General features: G+C 39.9%; 1 protein-coding gene across 3 annotated transcripts in view; it reads left to right on the top strand.

Annotated features, from left to right (window-relative positions):
* LAMA3 (laminin subunit alpha 3) overlaps positions 1-25,815 on the top strand; it is a 187,375-nt gene that overhangs the window by 119,745 nt on the left and 41,815 nt on the right. For all 3 annotated transcript variants that reach the window (XM_043507984.1, XM_043507982.1, XM_038391479.2), the window contains exons 38-44: positions 2,098-2,262; positions 5,088-5,189; positions 6,234-6,317; positions 9,157-9,387; positions 17,263-17,376; positions 21,573-21,682; positions 24,572-24,652. In XM_043507984.1, the coding sequence (XP_043363919.1) occupies positions 2,098-2,262; positions 5,088-5,189; positions 6,234-6,317; positions 9,157-9,387; positions 17,263-17,376; positions 21,573-21,682; positions 24,572-24,652 (887 nt within the window). The remainder of the gene's footprint in view (positions 1-2,097; positions 2,263-5,087; positions 5,190-6,233; positions 6,318-9,156; positions 9,388-17,262; positions 17,377-21,572; positions 21,683-24,571; positions 24,653-25,815) is intronic.

The raw sequence follows: 25,815 nt of genomic DNA, 5'->3' as shown, positions 1-25,815 counted from the left end.
GGATATACTCATGTGATAACATAAATGAATGGGAGGAATTATTTAAGGCTGATAAGCGTTGAAAACAAGGAGAAACAGCCTGAAAATAAACAAGGGAATATTTAAATTGGACATTACACGAAACATTTCTAATAAAAGACAGGAAAAAATGTTCTTTGATCCAAACATCTCAAAGTTCAAATACAGATCCAAATATTCCTGAATTTTGAGAATGCCTGAATCTGGATCTGGAGGTTTGGTTTAGGCTCAGATGTGGACTAAGTGTTATCTGGATTGTGGCACTTTATTATTTAAGCACAATGGGTGAAATCCTGGCCCCACTGGAGTAAATGACTAAGCTCTCATTGGTGTCAGTGGAGTCAGGATTTCACCCAATAACTGCAGTTGCTGTCCCTATGGAAGCCTGTTGTTGAGCTTGTGGATATTTCGATGTCAGATTGTTCTGTGAGTGATTCTGAGACACATGCATTAATTTTTATTTTTGCCATTGTAATTCCATATAGCCATTCTGCTCTGTAGTGTAATGATAGATGCCACCAATCTCGTCCCAAGCAAAAGATAATTAATTCTAATGTTGAGACTTCATAGAATCATAGAATATCAGGGTTGGAAGGGACCCCAGAAGGTCATCTAGTCCAACCCCCTGCTCAAAGCAGGACCAAGTCCCAGTTAAATCATCCCAGCCAGGGCTTTGTCAAGCCTGACCTTAAAAACCTCTAAGGAAGGAGATTCTACCACCTCCCTAGGTAACGCATTCCAGTGTTTCACCACCCTCTTAGTGAAAAAGTTTTTCCTAATATCCAATCTAAACCTCCCCCATTGCAACTTGAGACCATTACTCCTCGTTCTGTCATCTGCTACCATTGAGAACAGTCTAGAGCCATCCTCTTTGAAACCCCCTTTCAGGTAGTTGAAAGCAGCTATCAAATCCCCCCTCATTCTTCTCTTCTGCAGACTAAACAATCCCAGCTCCCTCAGCCTCTCCTCATAAGTCATGTGCTCTAGACCCCTAATCATTTTTGTTGCCCTTCGTTGTACTCTTTCCAATTTATCCACATCCTTCCTGTAGTGTGGGGCCCAAAACTGGACACAGTACTCCAGATGAGGCCTCACCAGTGTCGAATAGAGGGGAACGATCACGTCCCTCGATCTGCTCGCTATGCCCCTACTTATACAACCCAAAATGCCATTGGCCTTCTTGGCAACAAGGGCACACTGCTGACTCATATCCAGCTTCTCGTCCACTGTCACCCCTAGGTCCTTTTCCGCAGAACTGCTGCCGAGCCATTCGGTCCCTAGTCTGTAGCGGTGCATTGGATTCTTCCATCCTAAGTGCAGGACCCTGCATTTATCCTTATTGAACCTCAGCTTATTGAACTTCCAGCTAAGCTGTAAAGGAAGTCAGGACCTGAAGTATACTGTAAAATAATTCTCCCTCTACTATTCAAATGATATAATTTGATCTGTTGTTTTTTCTTTGTAGTATGGGACACTATCCCTGCAGAGAACATCTACTTCTGTAAAACATTATTGCTCTGGCTTTTGTTTAAGACTGCAAAATAAAAACAGTTTTTTAAAACAATAGACTAAAGAAAGGATTGGTGATTTTGACATAGGGTTAGTGCAGCACTAGTGAAATTTGCAGGAGGTTTCAGGAAGTAGATGAGTTAGGAAGACCTTTTTAGACTTATTATTTAAAGGAGGAAAATAGTTTATGGACTTAAAATATAAGGCCAAATTCTATCTTTGGTTGTATACATGCAGCTTCTATTGACCTCAGTGGGGGGTTGTGTTTACATATAACCAAGGACAAAATTTAGTCCACAGTAATAAATCAAACACCCTTGTGCAGAAGGCGAACAGTAGGCTTATGCACCACTTATGACCCACTTAAGCCCCTTTTGAGGCAAATTTTAAGTGGGACACAAGTGTTGCATAGGGCTTTGTGATGTCTGTCTCTGGAGGGGTGAATTTTATCCTCAGTACCTTGTATAATCAGTATGATATGTCTCATAAATGATGCTATACACTGAACCTGGAAAGGTTTTAATAAATGATTAAACATGCCCTAATTTCCCTTTTGTATTTTGTTATTAGTTTGTTGATATGAGGAACTGGTGCATGGAGACAGCTGACTATAACATTGATGTCCCCGTAACCTTCAATCCAGGCAGCAATAGTGTAGTTGCTGATGTTCAAGAATTGCCTACCTCTGTGCACAGTTTATACTGGGTGGCACCACAATCCTACTTGGGAGAGAAGGTAAATGACACCTAACTAAGCTGTTGTGATAATATTTGTTCTGTTTTTTCCAAGATCATTGGTAGAATCCACTCTATCTTTCTAAGTGATGTTTGTTTTCTTTCCCATGGATTCCTAACCCTCCTCTGACCTTCCTGAAATCACAGCACTTGTCTTTTGATGACAGCGTTGAAAGTGCAGTCAGTTATAATGCTTGAGTAATCATCCTGGTGGATGTTGGGGAGATGTTTACATGAACTCTATGGTTGACTCTGTTCCTAGTTTTTGGGAGCTGGTGTTCCTGAGGCAATTTCTGAACCACAGCCTCATATCTTGCTGCTGTCCCCCTTTTAAGACTCACTGAACATCTTTGGGGAGATTTTCAAAAGCATAAAGGGCAGTTAAGTGTTCAACTGCTGTTGAAAACTTCCCCCTTTATTCTTGATATCCTGCTGTCAGGACTGATTTATGAAAGGAGTGAACAGTTCCAGGTGGTCTGAATATTAAATTAATGTATTGTTGTTTGTCTGATATAATAACTTGAATTGTATGGCTGTGTGAAAGTATTACCGTGTTTCCTACTTAGTAACTGTGTGCTTATTAAATAATTGCAACAGGTCAGAGCATATATGAGGAGAACACTATTATTTTAACCATCAGCTTCTTTGAGCTCCTTTCTGCTCTTTCTACTTCCTAAGGGAAGCAGCAGCTTGCTTTCTATTAAACTTGTCATCAATTCACCATGGGGATCATGTTGACCAGTTTACACATTGCTGCTGATTGCTTGTAGCTTCAGTGTCCTATAACTCTGTCCAACTGCAGTCCCAGTTGTGTTTATAATGGTAACTGACTGTACAGCATGTAAGTTCAATACTCTGATTGTTAGATGCAATGTGGAATTCATCCACCTCATCACATGTGGGAAGCCACTAGGACAGATATTTGTCGTATTCAAGGCGGGTGCAATTCACTATTCAAGTCCCACTTGGGCCCCATTTTGAGGATTTAAGTAATGCATAGACCTCATGCTGGCCTACTGCACACTGGTGAATGTCACCACAGGTGATAAATAGCAGATCTGATTAGGGTACTTCTTATTAATTTTATGAGGTTCTCTTTGTGTTAATTACAACTTTTAAAAAAAAAGAAGGAAGAGAAGAGATATACTATGCTAAATGTTAACATTAAAACCAAACGAGTTAAGAATCCATGCCTCTCTGAAGTGAATGCCATGGTTAATATTTTTTTTAATATAATGAAAGTGTATTTTTATTTTCACTTTCCCCAAAGTCAGAACTTCCTGGAGGTATCTCTTTTCCAAAAAGAAAATCTTTGGCTAGAGACCAACGATCTAAAATCTCATCTTAAAAAAGTGAATGTTTTGGAAAGTTGTGGGATTGTAAAACCAGAGTGTTACAATGCCAACTCTTTTTTCACCTTAACTATAGTGACCACGGCCAGTGCCTACTAAAATACATATTTATACATAAAGGAAGGAAAACTACAGACCAAAAAGTAACTATTTTATTTATAGTGGATGTGTGTGTGGCATGCATAGTTTGATATTGTGATGTGCAGAATAAAAAGTGTGTTTACTCACAAGAGACTAAATTGATGAAGCAGTTTTGCTTTATCTTGCATGTCTTGTCAAAAACAAAAACAAACAACTGTATGATTAGACAATGTGGAGTGCAATGGGAATTGGCTGATAAAATGTTGTTGCTAGCTCCGTTTGAAAAAAAAACTGATTTCAGTTTAGCAATAGTGCAACTCTTGCCTTTCAACCAAAAGAGTTTGTTTTACTAATTACTCACCTCCAGAGACAAGGGTTCAAGTTTGACTTGTGTGGCAACTAAAATGGATTTATTAGTCAAAATCTAGCTCTCGTGAACTTCCATCAATTCTCGGAAATTCCTTCCTGCTGAAGAGCAACCCAAAATAAATGGGGTGTTTGATTCCAAAAGTTTTGCACTGAGCAGAGCTTTGTAGAAAAAGCAGTAAAACACCTGTGTTACAATCTGGACAAAATTCTTCTCTGAAATCTGTACAGTTGCTCTTGATTACAATATTGTCCTCTTTTTACATACATTAACATCAGTAGGAGCTCTGTCTGCATAAGAAGAACTGAGCTGAGATTTCCTAGTGAGATGTAATGTTTAAAAGAGCAGGGTGGGCTGGCCTAAGAAAACCACCACTAAACATGCTCAAACTGGCCTCTCCTTGCCCATCTTTCCTCTCTGCGCATATGGTTGTCTGTTGCCTCTTCAGTTTCATTGTCAGCTTTACTGCTGCTGCTATTGATAAAAGCTTCTGAAGATCCTGGGGAAGAAAACGTATGCAAGTCCTTCCCTCCCCACCTCCAAGAGCATTGTATGAGGGTGATGTCATTGTGCCAGTATTTGAGAGAGAAGGTTCAACTGACTTTCAGGAGAATAATGGAAGGTACTACACACAATGCCATCAAGTGCACAGAATAAACAAGCTCAAAAATAGAGAAAAAAACATCTCTAATCTCTTTCGGTTATTGTCATCTCAATGGTTACTTACAACAATGATAGAACCAAAATCCTCAGATGGAAATACGATTTTCAAGTTGGCTCTTTAAACACGAGTTATATAAACTGGCTATCAGAATAAGAGACTCCAAAGTGATGGTGGTGATTGTTCTATTAATTCCAGTTTTTGTTTTCAAGCAATGCATATTTGCACATTTAGAATAGAGGAACAAAGAGAAAGTATGCTATTTACAATGTATGGCGGGGTCGGAGGGAGAACAAATACAAAATGATTTTAGTATTTGGCAAAACTGCAGTAAACTCTTTATCATCTTGAACATTTTGTCATAGCTTTCTTCGTATGGTGGCTACCTAAGTTACTTAGTGAAATCTTTTGGCTTACCTAGTGAAGGCATGATTCTTCTAGATAAAAGACATGATGTACAGCTAACAGTAAGTATTCTATTGTTGCTTTTTGAAATCAGGGAAATACTTTGTTTCACATTTAGTATTTTTCAAGAAATCTCAACACAGTGCTATTTTTTCAGTTATCTAAAATGTACTATTGGAAAAGATTGCTCTTTAGTAAAGCATTCTAAAAGTATATATTACAGTGATGCTGCATTTCTACAAGTGTTCTTATTAAATTTTGTTCAAAGCCATTCTCATATCTAGCTGTTTTGCTAAGGTAACTTCTTATTACACGTATCTGACTTGAGTGCAACAAAAAGATAAAATGGAATTTTCCCCTTAAAATATCCAGTTAAAAAGATAAATCATAGCCTTGCACATTTGTTACCAAGAAGAACCTTGATCTTGGAAAGACTTCTATGTGTTCTTTGTTTTACATGTGGGATTAATCCTATTCATTCACTGGGACTTTTCATCTGTGTAAAGTTAAGCATAAGATTTTGCTGAATGGGTAGAAATATACTTCAGGTCAATCAGATTTGAATTTAACTAGCTACGGGCCAAAGTTAGATCCTTAAATTTGTTATTTAAATCCCCGTGTCTGAATCTGGCACAAAACAGGAGGGCAGCTTCTTTTCTGGTTCAAATGCAGCTGAAATTTTACAAGAGTATCTCTTCTCATGAGATTTTCATGCTATCAAATCCAAACCCAAAGCGTACCTTAAACTTGATGGGAATCTGAATACAGCTTCTTCCACCCATCTTTAATTTTAATCCAACCTTCTAATGTACTGGCTGAGAAATATGTTGCATAGAGCATTGTAATAATATCTGATCTGACTGTCTCACTGCATCAGGATTGAAGGTCAGAAACTTTTCTGGGTCATATTTTGTTTTTACTTCCCTTCCCATCCTCACCCAAAAGTGCATCTTTTTGTTGTCATAGTGAATACCATTAAAGTATTGTAACTTAAGTTGTATCTGCTGAATGACAGAATGGCTGTGCTTCAGCAGCTTATACTGCATATCAATATCATCAAATTAAAAGTATTCAAATTTCAGCATGAAAGCATTATTCTTGCACAGGGTCAGCAAATGAAAATTGTTTATGTGGATCCTAACAACCCATTGCCCGACCGACAGTATTATAGCCGTTTGCAGCTAGTTGAGGTAAGAAATATAAATGGGATAGTTTAAGATTTCATCGCATATATACATGTACATCATTATAGTACATCAGCATTGCCAGATCAGGTGGCTGCTGGAGATGTGGTTCTCCTGGAGTCACACTGGCTCACATGTTTTGGGACAGACCCAAGATACAATCGTTTTGGCTAGAAATAGGTAGGAGGATTAATATGATTTTGGGTATCTTCTTAAAAATTAGTTCTCAGAACAGTGTTTTGGGTTATGTCCCATCATCTTGGAAACCCACCAACTCATGGAAATCTTGGTTCTCTAGAGCAGTGCTTTGTAGCCAAGTGAGTCATTTTGCTTAGTTGGAAGAGCAGACTGTCTCCAGGGATAGAAGCTTGGCACATTGACTTGGCTGATCTGGCAGCTAAAGAGCTGGTAATATTTTGGAAAAGAAGGATCTCAGACACAATTGGTGTGCCTTTTTAGAAATGTTTGATTAATTCCTAATGGAGGGGGAAACCTAGATATTGCTCTCCTTTCCCCTCCCTTTCCCCCTTCCTTGTTTTCCTTTCCCTTTCTTTACTTTTTTGTTTTTTGTCTTTTTTCTCCTCCGCTTATATTTGTTTGGGAGGAAATCAATAAAATAAAAAGAAGATTTAATCTTTTTTTTTAGGAGTTTACTATTTGTTTCATATGACATTACCTCTTCCCTATATAATCTAAAAATATGGACAACATATATGCAAAAGTTACTTTAAAGTAGTTAGACTTACAAAATAGTTGATAATTTTAAAGGATATAAACATATGCGTTGCAGACTTGAATGACAAATGGGAAGACAAGTGTCTTGAAAGGGTAAGGTATTATTAATATTGGTAGCAACCACTTAAAATTTGGCTCAGGAAGTTCCATATTGTCTCTCAATGGTTTCTAGATCAAAAATGTTCAGTTTACAAATAATACTTTCTCCTCCCTAACTGCCAGCCCTGCAAACTCAGACTGGGATCAGAAGAGTCAATCTGGGTTCTTTCTGGCTCAGGTATCAACAACAAAATAAGGATTTGGCAGGCCAAATTCCACACTGAGTTAAACTTGTGTCCAGTGATGGATTGATGCCATTTAATCCCCTGAACTAAAAGAACAATCTCTCCAGGGACTGGACATCTAAGGAAGGCCTACTCCTTTAAAAAATAAAGAGTCTTTCATGGAGATTTTCCTCTTAGAGAGAGTGAGTTCTTTCCTGGACCCCTATTTTGGCTGATCAGTGATTTTTTTCCATGATTTGGGATGACTGTGGCAGCCCCAACTTGGGTCTTCAGCTCTCTTCTCTTGAGACAGATCCCCAGTTGCCTCAGGTGTTACCCACACAATTTACGGCTCCACCCTACAAGCCCTTGTGGGTACTGAAGGTGTAATATAGGGCTCCCACCCCATAACCATAATCGTGGGTACTCAGGACATAAGGGACCCAACTTTACCCCTCTCTGGGGTCAGGGCACTACTCCTCCATGGGCTCAGGGCTAACACCCATTCCCAGTGGACTCAGATCTCTATGGGTCTGTGAGGCCTTTTCCCAATGAAAGAACCATCACACAGTGAATACCCTTAAATATGTACAAGTATTTATTAACAATTAGCAACAAATCAACAGAATACACATGCCAAGCATCTTATGCCACTACTCCCAGTAAAACAGATAGACGTCTCCCAATAGCCAGTCAGGGTCGTGTCGTCGACTCCAGCTTCTACACAGTCTGGTCATGCAGGGATTAAAAAGTTCTAGCAGCTTTCATCTTGAGGTGTATCCCAGAATTAAGTTCCAAAGTGCTTCTTTTCTGACCCTCATTATATAATTAAAATGAGGCTCACTCTTACCTATGCCTTAAATTATTTTACTTAAAACATAGCTATGCAATCATTTTCACTATACAGGAGTTCACATGCCTAAGACAATCTACTCATTAGCTTTTGCATTTTTTAAAGTTAGTAATAACTTCTCAAGGTTTACTTATCTTTATGCTTTGTTAGTGGGATACACTTGCAACAGCAAAACCTCATACTTTTTTATTATCAGGAAGAAACTGCAGAAACTCAAGGTTACTTTGTCCATTCTCTCCCATTCTCATGACTTTGTGAATATATATCTATCTCCTGTTAGTAGGGCTGCATCTGCAGCTAATGCTTTTCTATCTGTCTGCCTACACCAAGGCTGAATTCCCCTGACTCTGTAGTTTTGTTTCCAAATGATGGTGGCTGAAATGGCTGTGAGTTATGCTAAATCCATACACAAGGTGGCTGTGAGTCATGTCAAGTCCAGGCCTCTCATTACACAGGTCCACTTCCTACAGAGTCTCACTCTACTTCAACTCTCTGTGGCGCCATTTCCTTCTACTGTTGGCTTTCAGGCACCAAGAACATCTCCTGTTCCTTGAATCACTAAGTGACATTTTCCAATCATCAAAAATGCTTAATCAGCTCCTTTCTTCCTGGGGGAGACATCCCTACCAATGCTCTTTCTCTGCTGTTCTCCAGCTGACTTCCAGACTTCCCTCACAGGTCTTCTACAGTCAATTGGGGCTGATACATAGTCTCAGTTGCTTGGCTAGCAAATATACAAAGTTTGTATATGGGTTTCTTATGTCCTTTCTCGATGTTCCCACATTCCTTTTCCCACCCTTCATTTCTTTACATACCTGCTACCCACTTTTCTTACGTCTATTTCACCCTCCCTTCCCTGAGTCTGCAGGAAGTGGTGTTTGGTGATTGTTTTCTGTTAATGTCCTCCCTTTTTGTTGCAGTGTCTGTTTCCACCAAGCTAATTGGAGGTTAACTCACCCCAGGGCCATATTTACTTTATATTATTAATGTACAGGGAAACTTCAGACATGCGAACAACAATAACCTGGTATCTAGAGAAGAACTGATGATGGTCCTGTCTAGACTAGATGGCTTACACATCAGAGGTCTCTACTACACGGAGACTCAGAGGTTAACCCTGGGTGAGGTTGGGCTGGAAGAAGCCACAAGTACAGGAAGTGGAAGCATTGCATATAATGTAGAGATATGCTCCTGCCCCCCTGACTATGTGGGTGACTCATGTCAGGTAGGAAATTTTCTTTGCCTCTTCATTGTATCATTTTTGATATGTTGCTCACAACTGTATTGATTTAGTTAGAGAAAAAAGACTAATTGTTAGCAGTACTGGTTAATTTTAAGCACTTTATAGATAAGTTTATGTACAGTTTTGATAGCTAGGGCCCAGATCCTCAGAGGTATTTAGGCACCTAACTCCCTTTGAGGATTTGGGCTTAAAATTCCTTCAGTGTGTGAAAGGCACTCTAAAGAGGAATAGGTGAATTAGATACCTTTTGTGGAATTTGTGCTCCATTTAGCTGCGACCATGCATGTATAAAGTGTGTGTGTTATATGAATAATATTTTCTGTCACATACAGCGCAAGACTAAAGAAGATCAATCTAATTTAGCTTATCCAAAAGAAGGTTAAGCGTTGACTTGATCATGGTCTATAAGTATGTAGATGGGGGGAAGATTTCTGATAATAGAGGACTCTTTAATTTAGCAAAGGCATAATGAGATACAGTGGCTAGAAGCTGAAGCGAGACAAATTCACACTAGAAATTATTTGTACATTTTTAACAGTGAGGAAAATTATCCATTGGAACTCACCTAATATTCTCCATTACTTGAGATTTTTACATCAAGACTGAATGTCTTTCTAAGAGATATGCTATAAAAGATAGCTCAAACAATTTATGGGCTTAATGCAGGAATTACCGGGTTAAATTCTAGGGCCTGTATTAGGTAGGAGATCATACTCGATAACCATATTGATCCCTTTTGGCCCTAAAATCTATGAACCTCTCTAAGTGGACTATATTGTACAGTAACAGCAGAGGCGAAGCTTTAAACTTCAAACCTTGACTGGTTTCAGAGTAGCAGCCGTGTTAGTCTGTATTCGCAAAAAGAAAAGGAGTACTTGTGGCACCTTAGAGACTAACCAATTTATTTGAGCATAAGCTTTCGTGAGCTACAACTCACTTCATCGGATGCATTCGGTGGAAAATACAGTGGGGATATTTATATACACACACAGAGAACATGAAACAACGGGTTTTATCATACACACTGTAAGGAGAGTGATCACTTAAGATGAGCCATCACAAGCAGGAGGGGGGGAAAGGAGGAAAATCTTTCATGGTGACAAGCAAGGTGGGCCATTTCCAGCAGTTAACAAGAATGTCTGAGGAACAGTGAGGGGTTGGGTGGGGGGGAGAAGAAACATGGGGAAATAGTTTTACTTTGTGTAATGATTCATCCACTCCCAGTCTCTATTCAAGCCTAAGTTAATTGTATCCAGTTTGCAAATTAATTCCAATTCAGCAGTCTCTCGCTGGAGTCTGTTTTAGAAGTGTTTTTGTTGAAGGATAGCCACCCTCAGGTCTGTAATCGAGTGACTGGAGAGACTGAAGTGTTCTCCGACTGGTTTTTGAATGTTATAATTCTTGACGTCTGATTTGTGTCCATTTATTCTTTTACGTAGAGACTGTCCGTTTGACCAATGTACATGGCAGAGGGGCATTGCTGGCACATGATGACATATATCACATTGGTAGATGCGCAGGTGAACGAGCCTCTGATAGTGTGGCTGATATGATTAGGCCCTATGATGGTGTCCCCTGAATAGATATGTGGACAGAGTTGGCAACGGGCTTTGTTGCAAGAATAGGTTTCTGGGTTATTGGTTCTGTTGTGTGGTGTGTGGTTGCTGGTGAGTATTTGCTTCAGGTTGTGGGGCTGTCTGTAAGCAAGGACTGGCCTGTCTCCCAAGATCTGTGAGAGTGATGGGTCATCCTTCAGGATAGGTTGTAGATCCTTGATGATGCATTGGAGAGGTTTTAGTTGGGGGCTGAAGGTGATGGCTAATGGCGTTCTGTTATTTTCTTTGTGGGGCCTGTCCTGTAGTAGATGACTTCTGGGTACTCTTCTGGCTCTGCCAGTCTGTTTCTTCACTTCAGCAGGTGGGTATTATAGTTGTAAGAATGCATGATAGAGATCTTGTAGGTGTTTGTCTCTGTCTGAGGGGTTGGAGCAAATGCGGTTATATCAGAGAGCTTGGCTGTAGACAATGGATCGTGTGGTGTGATCTGGATGAAAGCTAGAGGCATGTAGGTAGGAATAGCGGTCAGTAGGTTTCCGATATAGGGTGGTGTTTATGTGACCATCGCTTATTAGCACCGTAGTGTCCAGGAAGTGGATCTCTTGTGTGGACTGGTCCAGGCTGAGGTTGATGGTGGGATGGAAATTATTGAAATCATGGTGGAATTCCTCAAGGGCTTCTTTTCCATGGGTCCAGATGATGAAGATGTCATCAATGTAGCGCAAGTAGAGTAGGGGTATTAGGGGACGAGAGCTGAGGAAGCGTTGTTCTAAGTCACCATAAAAATGTTGGCATACTGTGTGGCCATGCAGGTACCCATCGCAGTGCCGCTGATTTGAAGGTATACGTTGTCATCAAATGTGAAATAGTTATGAGTGAGGACAAAGTCCCAAAGTTCAGCCACCAGGTTAGCCGTGACATTATCGGGGATACTGTTCCTGACGGCTTGTAGTCCATCTTTGTGTGGAATGTTGATGTAGAGGGTTTCTACATCCATAGTGGCTAGGATGGTGTTTTTAGGAAGATCACTGATGGATTGTAGTTTCCGCAGGAAGTCAGTGGTATCTCGAAGATAGCTGGGAGTGCTGGTAACGTAGGGCCTGAGGAGGGAGTCTACATAGCCAGACAATCCTGCTATCAGGGTGCCAATGCCTGAGATGATGGGGCGTCCAGGTTTATGGATCTTGGGTAGCAGATAGAATACCCCAGGTCGGGGCTCCAGGGGTGTGTCTGTGCGGATTTGTTCTTGTGCTTTTTCAGGGAGTTTCTTAAGCAAATGCTGTAGTTTCTTTTGGTAACCCTCAGTGGGATCAGAGGGTAATGGCTTGTAGAAAGTGGTGTTGGAGAGCTGCCTAGTAGCCTCTTGTTCATGATCCGACCTATTCATGATGACGACAGCACCTCCTTTGTCAGCCTTTTTGATTATGATGTCAGAGTTGTTTCTCAGGCTATGGATGGCATTGTGTTCTGCACGGCTGAGGTTATGGGGCAAGTGATGCTGCTTTTCCACAATTTCAGCCTGTGCACGTCAGCGGAAGCACTCTATGTAGAAGTCCAGTCTGCTGTTTCGAGAGTCAGAAGAGTACCCTGAAGTCACCTACTACAGGACAGGCCCCACAAAGAAAATAACAGAACGCCACTAGCCATCACCTTCAGCCCCCGACTAAAACCTCTTCAATGCATCATCAAGGATCTACAACCTATCTTGAAGGACGACCCATCACTCTCACAGATCTTGGGAGACAGGCCAGTCCTTGCTTACAGACAGCCCCACAACCTGAAGCAAATACTCACCAGCAACCACACACCACACAACAGAACCACTAAACCAGGAACCTATCCTTGCACCAAAGCCCGTTGCCAACTCTGTCCACATATCTATTCAGGGGACACCATCATAGGGCCTAATCACATCAGCCACACTATCAGAGGCTCGTTCACCTGCGCATCTATCAATGTGATATATGCCATCATGTGCCAGCAGTGCCCCTCTGCCATGTACATTGGTCAAACTGGACAGTCTCTACGTAAAAGAATAAATGGACACAAATCAGACGTCAAGAGTTATAACATTCAAAAATCAGTCGGAGAACACTTCAATCTCTCCGGTCACTCGATTACAGATCTGAGGGTGGCTATCCTTCAACAAAAAAACTTCAAAAACAGACTCCAACGAGAGACTGCTAAATTGGAATTAATTTGCAAACTGGATACAATTAACTTAGGCTTGAATAGAGACTGGGAGTGGATGAGTCATTACACAAAGTAAAACTATTTCCCCATGTTATTTGTCCCCCACCCCACCCCCCACTGTTCCTCAGATGTTCTTGTTAACTGCTGGAAATAGCCTACCTTGCTTGTCACCATGAAAGGTTTTTCTCCCCCCCCCCCCCCCGCTGGTAATGGATCATCTTAAGTGATCACTCTCCTTACAGTGTGTATGATAAAACCCTTTGTTTCATGTTCTCTGTGTGTGTATATAAATCTCCCCACTGTATTTTCCACCAAATGCATCCGATGAAGTGAGCTGTAGCTCACGAAAGCTTATGCTCAAATAAATTGGTTAGTCTCTAAGGTGCCACAAGTATTCCTTTTCATTTTGCAAACCTTGACTGGAGACTCTGGAGAGCTGGGTCCCATACTTGGTAATGATAATTGGCTGACTACTCAGACCCTTGGGAACAGAGTGAAATATGGAAGAGAGAAACAAAGAACAGATTGTACAGAATGTGTAGAATTAGTTACGTGCTCAAAAATGCTTAAGAGTTAAAGTAGCAGTTGCTACACTAACCTGTAATCAATACATCTTAAAATGAGAATGAAAGAGTAGTGAATGGAGCAGAACAGCAACTGAGAGACTGATTGAACAAGCTGTATGTATTATTGGTCTGGGTCTTTCATTTTTGTCTCCTGGCCAAGTAATAGCACATTGTTTCCTGAATATCATTGTGAAAATATTTTCAGAAATTATTTTTCATACGGTCCATGCTCTGTGTTATAAGTGAAATACAACTGATCAGCACACTTGGGCTTGCATTTAATATAGACTGAAATTCTCCCACTCCCACCTCACCACCTGCAATGTGCTATCTTTATTTCCTATCCGTTTTTCCTCCCCTGCATTGAAAAAAATAAATAGCCTAAAGGAAGCAGTCGAACCACGGACTTGATGTAGCTCATAAGCTTTTCCCGTTTTTGCAGTATTACTCAATCTATGATTTCCTGTTCTAATCATCTAGCTCTGTCTGACTACGTTAGGTGGGGAGAAGGTGATGCCTGCCACACCTTATGTTAGATATACATTCACTTACAGGAGTTACAGCCTGGCTGTTTAACCTCAGGAACTGTTATTTGTGCTGTACAACCTGACTCATGTATAAAGTTTAAAGGTGGGGCCCATCGCAGCATACAGCCTCTTATCTGAGTCAGAAGCTGAACAATAAGGCGGAGTATAAGAGAAGGTTTGAATAGTGAAAGAATACTGTATGTGAACAGCCAAGCTAAGAGCTAAGCAGAATGACGGCCGAAAAACAGAGGCCGAAGAATATAGGATGGCTAGTTGTCTTGTTAATAGCTCTGGGGCATTGCATGGGACAAGATGTACAACAGAGGCTAGCATTTCCTCACCTGCAGGGCAGAGGTCAGCAGCAACAAATTCATTTGGATTTTAAACCAAAAGAGGTAATTTCTTTCTTTCTTTCTTTCTTTCTTTCTTTCTTTCTTTCTTTCTTTCTTTCTTTCTTTCTTTCTTTCTTTCTTTCTCACTGAGTTATGCAGTTCTTGAAATTCAAACAATAAGAATGAGAATCTCCTAACCTTGAATTACATTACAAGAAAGATCGTACTATTGGTAGTAGATTGTTTACCACTGTCCACAAAAGCCAGAGCGTTTAACAGCTTCTGTGTACCTTTGATTGGTTAAGAGCTTTTTGTTCACATGAAGTGAATATTGCAAAATGAAGCTGCAGTGACAGTTGTCCTCAAATCAGAATGCTTCAGTACTCCAGTGTGTGTTAGTGTTACAAATTTTAAATGTAAATAGTAAAAATTGAAAGAGGAAAGAGCAGCATAGATTTGTTCAAATACATGTGGATACACTAATAAAGTAGGTGTATTCATTTTTGCTTTGCTTTGTTATAAATAATCCTTGTGAAGCTATATTTCTATTGGTTGAGCTGTTTCAAATATTAAGGTGGCTAGTCTCCTCAGAAAGTGGGAATACTGACTGCCTGTTGGCTATTATGTAGGTTACATGTATAAATCCAGGGAGCATAGGTCCCTGCATTTATTAAAATGTATCTGAAAAAAGTCAGAGGGGGGCAAATAATGGGTTCAGCCCTTGCTCCCAGTGAAGTCAATATTAAAACTCATATTGATTTAAATGGTGCAGGATCAGGCCTTATGTACATTTAATTACATTAATCCCACATACCACTGAAAGCGAGGGTGGAATTTCCAACAGATCATAGGTGAACTCTCATTGTTTAAACATCAACAACTTTCATTGCAGTATTCTGTTAAAATCCTTGTGCACTGCAGGGCTGAGGTTTTTCTCTGCCAAATGTATGTTTAATAAATACCTAATTCTCAGTCAGAATCTTTCATAAATACTCATGCCTAAAGCAACTAGACTACAGTGTATAGCCTGATTCTGCCAACCCTTACTCCCGTGAGTGGTCCCATGGAGCTCAGTGGCATAACTCATCTGAGCAAGAATTTGCAGGATTTGTAGTTCATGTGCCACTTATTTTATTAAATATGTTTTGGGCCAGATTCTGCCCTTTAGGCAGAGGCCTGATGGGAACTGTGCAGAGCTGCACTGCCTGAGGGGTAACTCCTGGAGGCATTTTGAAAAGCACAGTGTGCCCAAGGTATCACAGTCCCCTACTGCCTCTTAGAAGGATGTAGCATGTGATCTCATGTACAGCCAGCCAGTTCAGCTCTCATTGAGGAGGGGTTGGGGAGAAGGACCATGTCATGCCATTCTGGGGTGCCTAGTACTCCAGAAGGCCCCCACAGGGAGCAGTCAGAAGAATACAGGTACTGCAGTTAAGGCTGGTCCATGAATAAAGAGGCTCAAATAGTGGGAAAAGCTCTTTTCACCCTCCCTGCTTCTGCTCCCATGCCAGTAATGATCTGATATCAACATATTAGTTAGCACCTAAATGATACAGGCTAATACTGCTGACAGTTGTCTCTTGCTTCCTTTTCATTATCTCTCTCCAGTTCAACTTCTCTGTTTCCCTATTTAAAATTGACTATGATTGATCTGACATACAATATAAATTCTGCTCACGTGCTTTCAGTGACTGAACATTCTTTTCATGTGTCACTGGTCCCTAGGACAAGCCTGTACTTTAAAATCAAACTGCTGTATATTTTAGAACCTTGTCTCACTCTGCCTAAACGTGGCTTCATATAGCTCCAGGTAGAATAATTTTGGAAATCATGACGAGTTAATATAGAAGTTACCACAGTGGAAGTGTTTCTAAAGAATACACTGTAGTTACCTGGGCACTAAGATTTTATGTAACCACTATAACATATGAAGTGCCTATAGGCAGCCCTTCGAGAACCTTCTGTTATAAATCTACATTAACATCTTCTGTGGCTATTGTTTAAAAGCCAAATTCTAGACCCCTTTGCTTAGCCGCAGGAAATGTCTTGCTCAGCAGTCTTCTGTAAGGGTCAGGATGATGGAATACTGCTGCCAGAGTAGGGAGCAGTAGTGCAGCTACTCAGCAAGGCCCTGATCCTGCAAATACGTATGCACATAGTTAATTTAAGTACTGTGAGTAGTCCCATTTAAATCAATGGGATAAAGGTGAGGACATGCTTAAGTGTTTGCAGATTAGGTCCCAAGTGCTTTAACAGTTCATGGGCTGGAGTAATGGTATTTTCCTCTACCTCTCATCCCTCCCCCCATGATTCTATGTTTTGGCCAGCATATCTCTGTAGAAACAAACCCACTTGTCTATTACCACACCCAACCCCCAAAGCCTGTGTGATACAATTCCACTTTGAAAGCTGCATTATTTTTATAACATTATTTGAAATGATTGGCCACCAGCTGATATGCAGCTGGAGTCCCTTTCATCTGCTCCCTTGCCACTTTATAAGCTAAAATTAGTATGATTAAGAAAGTAACAATTTGCTCCAAAAAAAGCTTATCAGAAAACACTTTGTACTATAGTTTTCTGGGTGTGGCCAACAGATTTTAAAATATTGATTTTTGGAGGCTGTGGAATCCTTTTTCCCCCACTTTTATTTACACATGTATATTTTCCTGTATACTTAATAGGAATGTAGCCCTGGATTTTATCGTGAAAATAAAGGATTATTTACAGGACGCTGTGAACCCTGCAATTGCAATGGAAATTCAAATAGATGCCAGGATGGTTCTGGAATATGTATTGTAAGTAAAACATTAATATTGTTGAAACTAATGTAGAAAAGCAGACTATCCATTTCTTTTCTGAACTGTGGAAGACATAGCATTCCTTTCTTCATTATTGCCACAAAATGATTCTTGTGTAACTGGTTCAATTCTTTGACTGAATTAGATTACCTGAATTTTTTACTGTGTATGCATTTAGGTCCCAATCCTACAAACACTTTGCACATGCTTAACTTTGCACAGGTCAGTAGTTTCATTCAGTCTTCATTCCACATTTCTCCCGTGCCTCTTTCCACAACTCTGGTTGTCCCATGCTACCCAAGTCCCCTCAATTAAGCACATGGGTAAGTGTTTGCAGGATCAGGGCCTTAGTTATCTTATAGAGTCCAGTCCAGCAAACTTCTACTCTCATGGGTAGTCCGTAGCACTATGCACATCAGGGTTTGTAGGAGCCAACCCCATATTCAAATAAATAATTACATTCTTGAAAAACTAAGACACTGTTTGCTTGCTCACTTTGCAAAACAAATCTTAGATTACAATTACACAGATAATATGTACTGGAGAAGACAGGATTGGGCTAGGAGGAGAGAAGTTAGATGAATTACAAATCTGCAATTGAACTGTAGGTCCAGTGAGGTGAATTCTGCTCCCAGATAACATTTTAAGTCTGGAGTAACCCCACTGAAGTCAAGGAATCCCAGTGGTTGTGTGAGCATGAAATTTAGCCTACTGTGTTTTTCTAGTTTATATTCTTGACAATTAAATAACACTTTCGTTTTTATGGTTTATTCTGAAAAATTCCAACTTAAAAATTTTTGCTAATTCTTAACTGCACACCTTTTATGTAAACAAATTCTCTTTCATGATTTATTTTCCCGTTTATTTTTTGTAAGCTATTAATTCTGCCTGCCTACAGCGCATTCCTTTGCAATATGCAATACCCTTTGACTTTGTTTCAACAAATCCTTTTGGTTAAATGTTAGTTATGAGACAGTTCAGCATGTTCCAGGGAATGACTCACAATGTGCTTCATTGGGAGACAGGACAGGCCATGACAGGAAAGCACTGCAGCAGAAAGATAGAGATGAGGATGTTTAGATCAGTTCAAGAGAAGGCTGAAAAGTGTAAACTTCACTTTTTTAGCCTAAAAATGTCATTTAGATGCAAGCACAATTAACTTATGAATATGTTGAGATAAAACATCCCCTGCTCTAGAGACAAACTATAAGATAAGCAAAGTCATGCAGGAAAACTTAGTGCAGAGGACACTCACAAAGGGCCATTGTAGTTGATAGAAGTCTATCCACTGACTTCAGTGGGCTTTAGATCAGGCCCAAAGTTGCCAGCTTCTGACCCCATTGGGTGGGGTTTGTCTGTTTTGTAGGAGGAGCAGGGGGAAGACATCAAAACATTTGTGCACTCTCCGTTGTGCTCCCTGAACTCTTCTTTCATCAACAGCCCAGTTTCCTCAGGAGCTATCTGCCAAAGCCTGCCCATTCTTCCCACTCATAGGAGTAGACTGTTGGGGAGGTTGTGAGTTAATGCTGACAGGGTTTCTGATATCTTCCTCTGGAGTTTTAAAGGATGCTGCTGCAAAGAGTAGCTGTAATTCCAGTCACATCTCCCCTCTACTTGGCTATGCCCCCTTAAATTCTGAGGGAGGGATGATGAGGACGTTGCTGCTTTGGCTTCCGTCCATCATGCTTTAGGGGCATTGGAATAGGATTTTTGTTCCTTTCACCTCCTAGATGAAAGGGGATGATATGGTCCATTGAATGTGATCCATGTATGAAATCTATAAAAGGCTCCCCATGCCACAAGAAACCTTTTCCCCTCCATTTCTATAGACTTCTCCTGGCTTCCGCACTGCAGGGTATGTCTACACGCCGCATTAGTGTGCACCAGCTGGGGTGTAAATTCTGGTGCACCTAGCATGATGCACACTAAGTGGCCACGTGGACTGTACTGGCGTACACTAAAGCTATGGCTATGTTAAGGACTAGGAGTGGGATTCCCAGCTTGTGTACGCATAGGGCTAGCGCGAGTATAAAGAGTAACGTAGTTGCTGGTACCATGGGCAGCAGTGGGGGCACGACTTAGCCATGCAGAGTACAAACTCACCAGACCCCCGTGCTGCTGCTGCCTGTGTTACCATGGCAACACTGCTATTTATACTCACACTAGCTCATTGAGCTAGCACAAGTAGGTGTACCTGAGCTGGGAATTGCACCCCCAACTCATAGAGTAGGCATAGCCAGAAAGTTCCCCAGCATGCATTAACTTAGCACTGTTTCAGATGTCATGCATCAGTGCACACTACGGAACTTTTAGTGGGCACCAACAAGGTCCACCTGGCCAGTCGATGTGCGCCATGCTGGCATTCACTAGAATTCACACCCCTGCTGGTGCGTACTAATGCACCATGTAGCCAAGCCCTCAGCAATCAGGATGTATATTTAGCGGGGGTCAGTAGTGACTCCAGAGTTAAGCTTGGTTTGAGATTCGAACCTGCAGCAGCATTAAAATCCCTCTTTCACATTTTAACTATTGAATTCAGTCTTCAGATTTGCCACAATAACTATTCATGTAAATTTTCCATGTAATTTTTTAAGAAAAATATTCATCAGCTTTTGAGGAGGCTGTATTTTTTAAAATGGGTTCTGACTGTGTGTTTTTAAAATTGTATTTCCCACCAACTAAAACAGCCACAGTCCCCACAACGTACAACTTCGCACATGCATTCTCATAACCTCTCACAAACAGGCCATATTTTTCATTCTTTCCCTTAAGCACAAAACAAGTTATGGGTCTTGTGCAGAAATAGGGTTGAATGGATCTATGTGGGAAGGTAGGGGGAATGAATGGAGACGTGTATGCTTGGGTGGAGAAGGTGGGGGGGGGCTTGAGTGCAAGAAGAGATGGAAAAGGCAGAAGAGCCTGCTGTCACTTGTGGGGCGGGGAGTCCCTCTGCTGCAAATCAGAGCCTAGAGGAGTTTTTGCTCGGAGCCATAGGAGGTTCATGAGAATGGAACTACAGCCTGCCCTACATCTGTTTGAACCCAGCCAAAGGTCCATTTCTCCTCCCCGCCCCCAAAGTCCTGCTGTCCTACCCCATGCCCCACCCACAGTTCTGGTTCAGCTTCTCAAATCCTCTAACCTATTCCACTTTTAATACTTATCAGTGACCCTGTACTGTGTCATGTACAAGTAATAGCTTATAGACTTATATTATCTATAGACATAGGTATAGTGGCATCTTAATGCAGATGTCAGAGATCAGGTTGTGCATTTGACTGTTAGGAACTGAATGTGTGCACTGCTGAGATAGATTGTACATCGGAGTGCTAAGGGGGTATAGCTGTGGAGTGGAGGAGTACAAGTGTGTTAAAGGCTTATGATGCTTAGATGATAGAGTATGTGAATGAAGGTTAATGTGGATGCAAATATTGGCTTTATTGGTAATTTCCTGGATTTCTATGGCTGCTAGAAAATGAGTTTGAACAACTTCAGCTGTAAATTAACAATTATTTTGTGTATAAGAATTTTAGTTGAAGCAAAAAGCAATGTCCCGCCTGCCCACCAAATACACACATGACTCATTGACACTAATGGGAATACGAATGTCTCTAAAATGAGGTTTTATTCCCTGGAGTCTTATCATGGAAGAGTTGGCTACGGCAGTTAGATTTGTTTTCTCAGTATTCATTAACTGTTCATTCCAATTAGTAAATGAAATACAAATTACATGCATATTGGGAAAAGTACATGAAATTAAAATATTAACTGAATCTATTAAGCAGACTAATTTTAAAATTAATTTCCTGGGACTTAGGGAGGAGGTATGTCTGGACTCAATTAAATGTGTATTTTTAAAAGTGTTCATAATTTCCCAGATTTTATAATATACATTAAAATGCAAAATTTAAAGTTGAATTCAGACCTATTTTTAATGGATTCACTCAAAATATCAAGACAGATACACACATAAGGAACAATGCTCATTAAGCAACTACACTGCTGCTTTGAGTATCCTGTTAAAATAAGTTTAATAGTATTTAATTAGTCTGTTTTGCAATAAATGCATAACTGTGGGTGAAACAAATACACCCTCAGAGGTTTGGAAGAGATCAGCTATAATTTGCTAGTGGTAATGATAATAAACCCTACAAAGTTAGGCCACAGTTAATTGTCTTGTTTGTTTCATTTTTAAGGGCTGTCAACATAATACTGCTGGGGAAAAATGTGACCGCTGTAAAGAAGGTTATTTTGGCGATGCCAATCAAGGTTCCTGTAGGGTGTGCCATTGTCCTTACACAAACAGGTATTGTACAATATAGTGTCAAGTTAAAAAAGGGTATGGGGAGTGGAAATTATTTACGGTAAGTAGGTAGAGACTGTGTTTTACTCTGTGCTTGGGGTCTCAATCTTAGTTGGGTCATCTAGGCGCTAGTGCCATACACACAATAATAACTAAGTGCTGTAACTTATTTCACTGTGTTTTTTTTAATAAGTTCAAGATTCTAACTGTAGCCCTGATCCTGCAAGTGACTGCACAATCGTAAGGTAACCCCCTTACTTCGGTGGGGCTCTGCACAGGCACAGTGGTGCACCCACAGGCAGTGAATTTCAGGGGTGGGGCCTGTTTTGTTTATGAGCTATATGCAGCATCATTCTCCATACATAACAATGTTTCCCAGAGCTTTCATGTATTCCATTAACTGTTGAAAACACATATGTTCTCAATAGGGATTTCTCCTTTGCAATCCATGCTCTCTTTCTGTGCTAGTGAAGCCATTTTCTTGAGACATGGCTGGAAATTATTTTTGCTGTCCCGTTTGGTGTCCAAACCAGAGAGGAGATAATTGGCTATGTGGGAACAAGCCTTTGTGTGAGTGCAGAGAGATTGTGTTCTGCAAAGCCCGCACTCAGAAAAAATAATTAAAACTTGTAAACATGTAAGTGGATTTATGTTGGTCTGACTATATTTGAAAGATTCCACTAGCTTGACAGATGAAACATACATACAAGTGCAAACATACTCACCAAACTGCAGCTCAACAAACACTACTGAATGGTAAGAAACAATTATATTTGCTAGGATCTTAAAAAGATTACTAGATTTTTAAAGTCATTAGCAGTAAAATGGGCTGTAAATACATATTGTTTTGAGCCACCTGTTTGTGGTGATTGCTCAGTGCTAAAATGTGAAAGTGTATGTGTCTTCAGGTAAAGAAAAAATAATAGGTCTAATAAAACCTAAGCGCTGCATTGCTAAGAGCATTACACATTATTTGCCAGGTGCAGAGACAGAGGCTAGATAGCCTTAAGTAAGAGATTTTTCACTGGTAAGCAGTAGACAGGCTTTTCACATGTCAGAGAATTCTCTGATGGATCTGTTCCTGATGGCATCGGCTTCTTCTGCAGGTGTTTGCCTGAGGTCAGCTGAACGAATTTTTATTCATCTTTCATTTTAAGAGTGCTAAGATAATTGACAAAAAGAAAAGGAGGACTTGTGGCACTTTAGAGACTAACAAATTTATTTGAGCATAAACTTTCATGAGCTACAGCTCACTTCATCGGATGCATTTATGCATCCGATGAAGTGAGCTGTAGCTCACCAAAGCTTATGCTCAAGTAAGTTTGTTAGTCTCTGAGGTGCCACAAGTCCTCCTTTTCTTTTTGCGGATACAGACTAATACAGCTGCTACTTTGAAACCTAAGATAATTGAGGAAACCATGAAACCTGCATTCGATTCATATGTCCATATTGATCTGATAGCTGCCATTCTCTTCACAGGGAGTGTTCCACCTTGTATTGGTGGAGTCATCCACTTTTCCTCCAAAGAGCAATATATATTTTTGGAAGGGTAGGTGGGGGAAGGGGTATTTGATTCCAGTCTTTCGTAGACCAGATTACTTTATCCAGGGGCTTATGGCCCAGGTGAATGGTCAAAAGATGGAAGGAACACTAGTAGGCTATGTCCATCGCACATACTCTATCCTACAGCCAAGCAATAGTAGTCCCTCTACAAAGGACCTTGAAGCTAGCTTGGTATGTCAGAAAGAGTAGGCATGGTCCAACATGAGTTCTCCCCCTGTGTACTAGGGAGCTCAAGAGGTACCATCACTCCATCACTCAGAGCTCCCTTTTGGGTTGTGCACCTCTCTACTACCTCAATGCAAAAAAGGAAAATAGTGTTAAGTGCAATTCCTAGCAAGTTCTTAGTTTTGTGGGTGCATTGGACATCTGCATAGCTGATTGGTTCCTTCTTCCTTAGTACTCTTTTTAAACATTTCAAATGTAAAGGTAAATTTATAGCAAGAATTATCAATCCCCACTGACTTTTAAATTGTTGTTTTAAATAATTATTATAAATAAAAATATCAGTTATAGGAAAAGTGGATTTAGCATGTGTGGGCTCTAACTTTTCAAGAACAACCGTTAGCACAAGACTCTCTGATGATTTCCATGTGGCGGGGAGGGAAGGGCAGTATTTTATATTAGAACTGTTGAGCCTTCAATGAAATTACTATGTTTACATGGGAACGTTAGTACTTTGGGGGACTTTTTTCTTTTTTTCTTTTTGATAGAAAAATTGTGCTATCCATGCTAAGAAATTAATATTGTGATTTTACTTAGAAATCCCATATGAACCTTGACTTTTACATTCATTACCTTTAAATAATTTATATGCAAGGTTGATTAATTTCTTTTTCATGTGAAATACATTGCTAACATTTATATACACCTGGATGTATAATAAACATGGGTGTTATCCCTTGAAATTCATTTAAAATAAGATGAAAATCTTCTAAGCATAAGTACAAAGAGCTACACAATCAACAAAGAGCTGTTTTAGCACTTAACTGTTGGTTCTTGCTTAGTAAAATAATATCTGCATAGACCTGTTTTATTTCACAATCTTATTGTTAAGATTTTTTGTATGCATTCCTTTCCAGAATAAGCTATTTTGTTCTATCTAGAAGGGCAGGAGTGTATTTAAAATAGCCAAGAAGTGAATTTAGTAGAAGAATTTGAAGCCTCAGTGGATAATTTGCTGTAATTTGTCTTGTGATTGTTAAACTATATCATTGGTTATTTATACCACCAATTACCCTTTATTCCTGAAAGTTATTTGGCCACTGTTCTAACTAATCTGAACATCTTGATTATGCTTTCATTAAAAGAATTTTTTTTATCTTCTCACAGATTTGCAACTGGCTGTGTGGCAAATGGTGAAGAAGTTCAGTGTTTCTGCAAAGAAGGCTATACTGGAGTACATTGTGAAAGGTAAAGTGACTTGTCTTTTAAAGCCTTTTCAAATGGAGAGTAAAAAGAGTCTCTCTCCACACAAGCCTATTTATTTACCTAATTTATTTACTAGAATATTTACCTAAGCATGTTGCTGCAGAATACTGTGTATGCATTTATATATTATGTGTGTAATATGCATGCATGTAAAATTAGGTAGCTATATAGACATAAATATCTGTCAGAAGAACATAAGAACAGCCATACTGGTCAAATCAATGGTCCATCTAGCCCTGTATCTTGTCAAGTGGTCTATCCTCTGTCATCCATTCCCAGCTTCTGGTGAACAGAAGATACGGATAGTCAGAGCGTGGTGTTGCATCCCTGCCATCCTGGCAAATAGCCATTGATGGACCTATTCTCCATGAACTTATCTAGTTCTTTTTTTAACGTTATAGTTTTGGCCTTTACAACATCCCCTGGCAAAGAGTTTCACAGGTTGACTGTGCATTGTGTGAAGAAACCCTTCCTTTTGTTTTTTTAAACCTGCTGCCTATTAATTTCATTGAGTGACCCCTAGTTCTTGTGTTATGTGAAGGAGTAAATAATATTTCCTTATTCACTTTCTCCACACCAATCAAGATTTAATAGACTTTTATCAGATCCCCCATTAGTCATCTCTTTTCCAAGCTGTAAAGCTCTAGTCTTTTAAATCTCTTCTTTATATGGAAGCTGTTCCATACCCTAATCTTGTCTGTGTATATAGTGTGCTGGGTACTGTACTAATTTCACAGCTGGGAGTAACTTATCATACATAATATAGAGAACAGAAAAAAATGAATAATTTGTCTTTAGCATGTGTAACTGGTATATACTGATTTTATCAAAAGGAGCAGTCAACCACTTTGAGTAGTTTTATTGTGTGTAACATTCTTTGTAATAACAGTAATAGCCCCACTTTTTTGTTTTGTTTCCAGTTGAAAAACATTTTCCCTTTTCTTTTTATACATTAGTTTGTTTACTTCACCTTTCATGTTCAGTGATTTGGGAGGAACATGCACACTTCTCTGAATAGCTTTTGTAGCTCGATAGTGATCATGTTAAATCTACATATTGCCCTTAATCCTAAATGAGCCCAGTGTGCAGACACTTCTGGGTTAAAACACTGCAATAGTTTAGTAGCACAAACTACACAACAATTT

Source organism: Dermochelys coriacea, chromosome 2 (genome assembly GCF_009764565.3).
Source record: "Dermochelys coriacea isolate rDerCor1 chromosome 2, rDerCor1.pri.v4, whole genome shotgun sequence".
Classification (NCBI taxonomy): domain Eukaryota; kingdom Metazoa; phylum Chordata; order Testudines; family Dermochelyidae; genus Dermochelys; species Dermochelys coriacea.
This window is presented reverse-complemented; position numbering and strand designations above follow the sequence as displayed.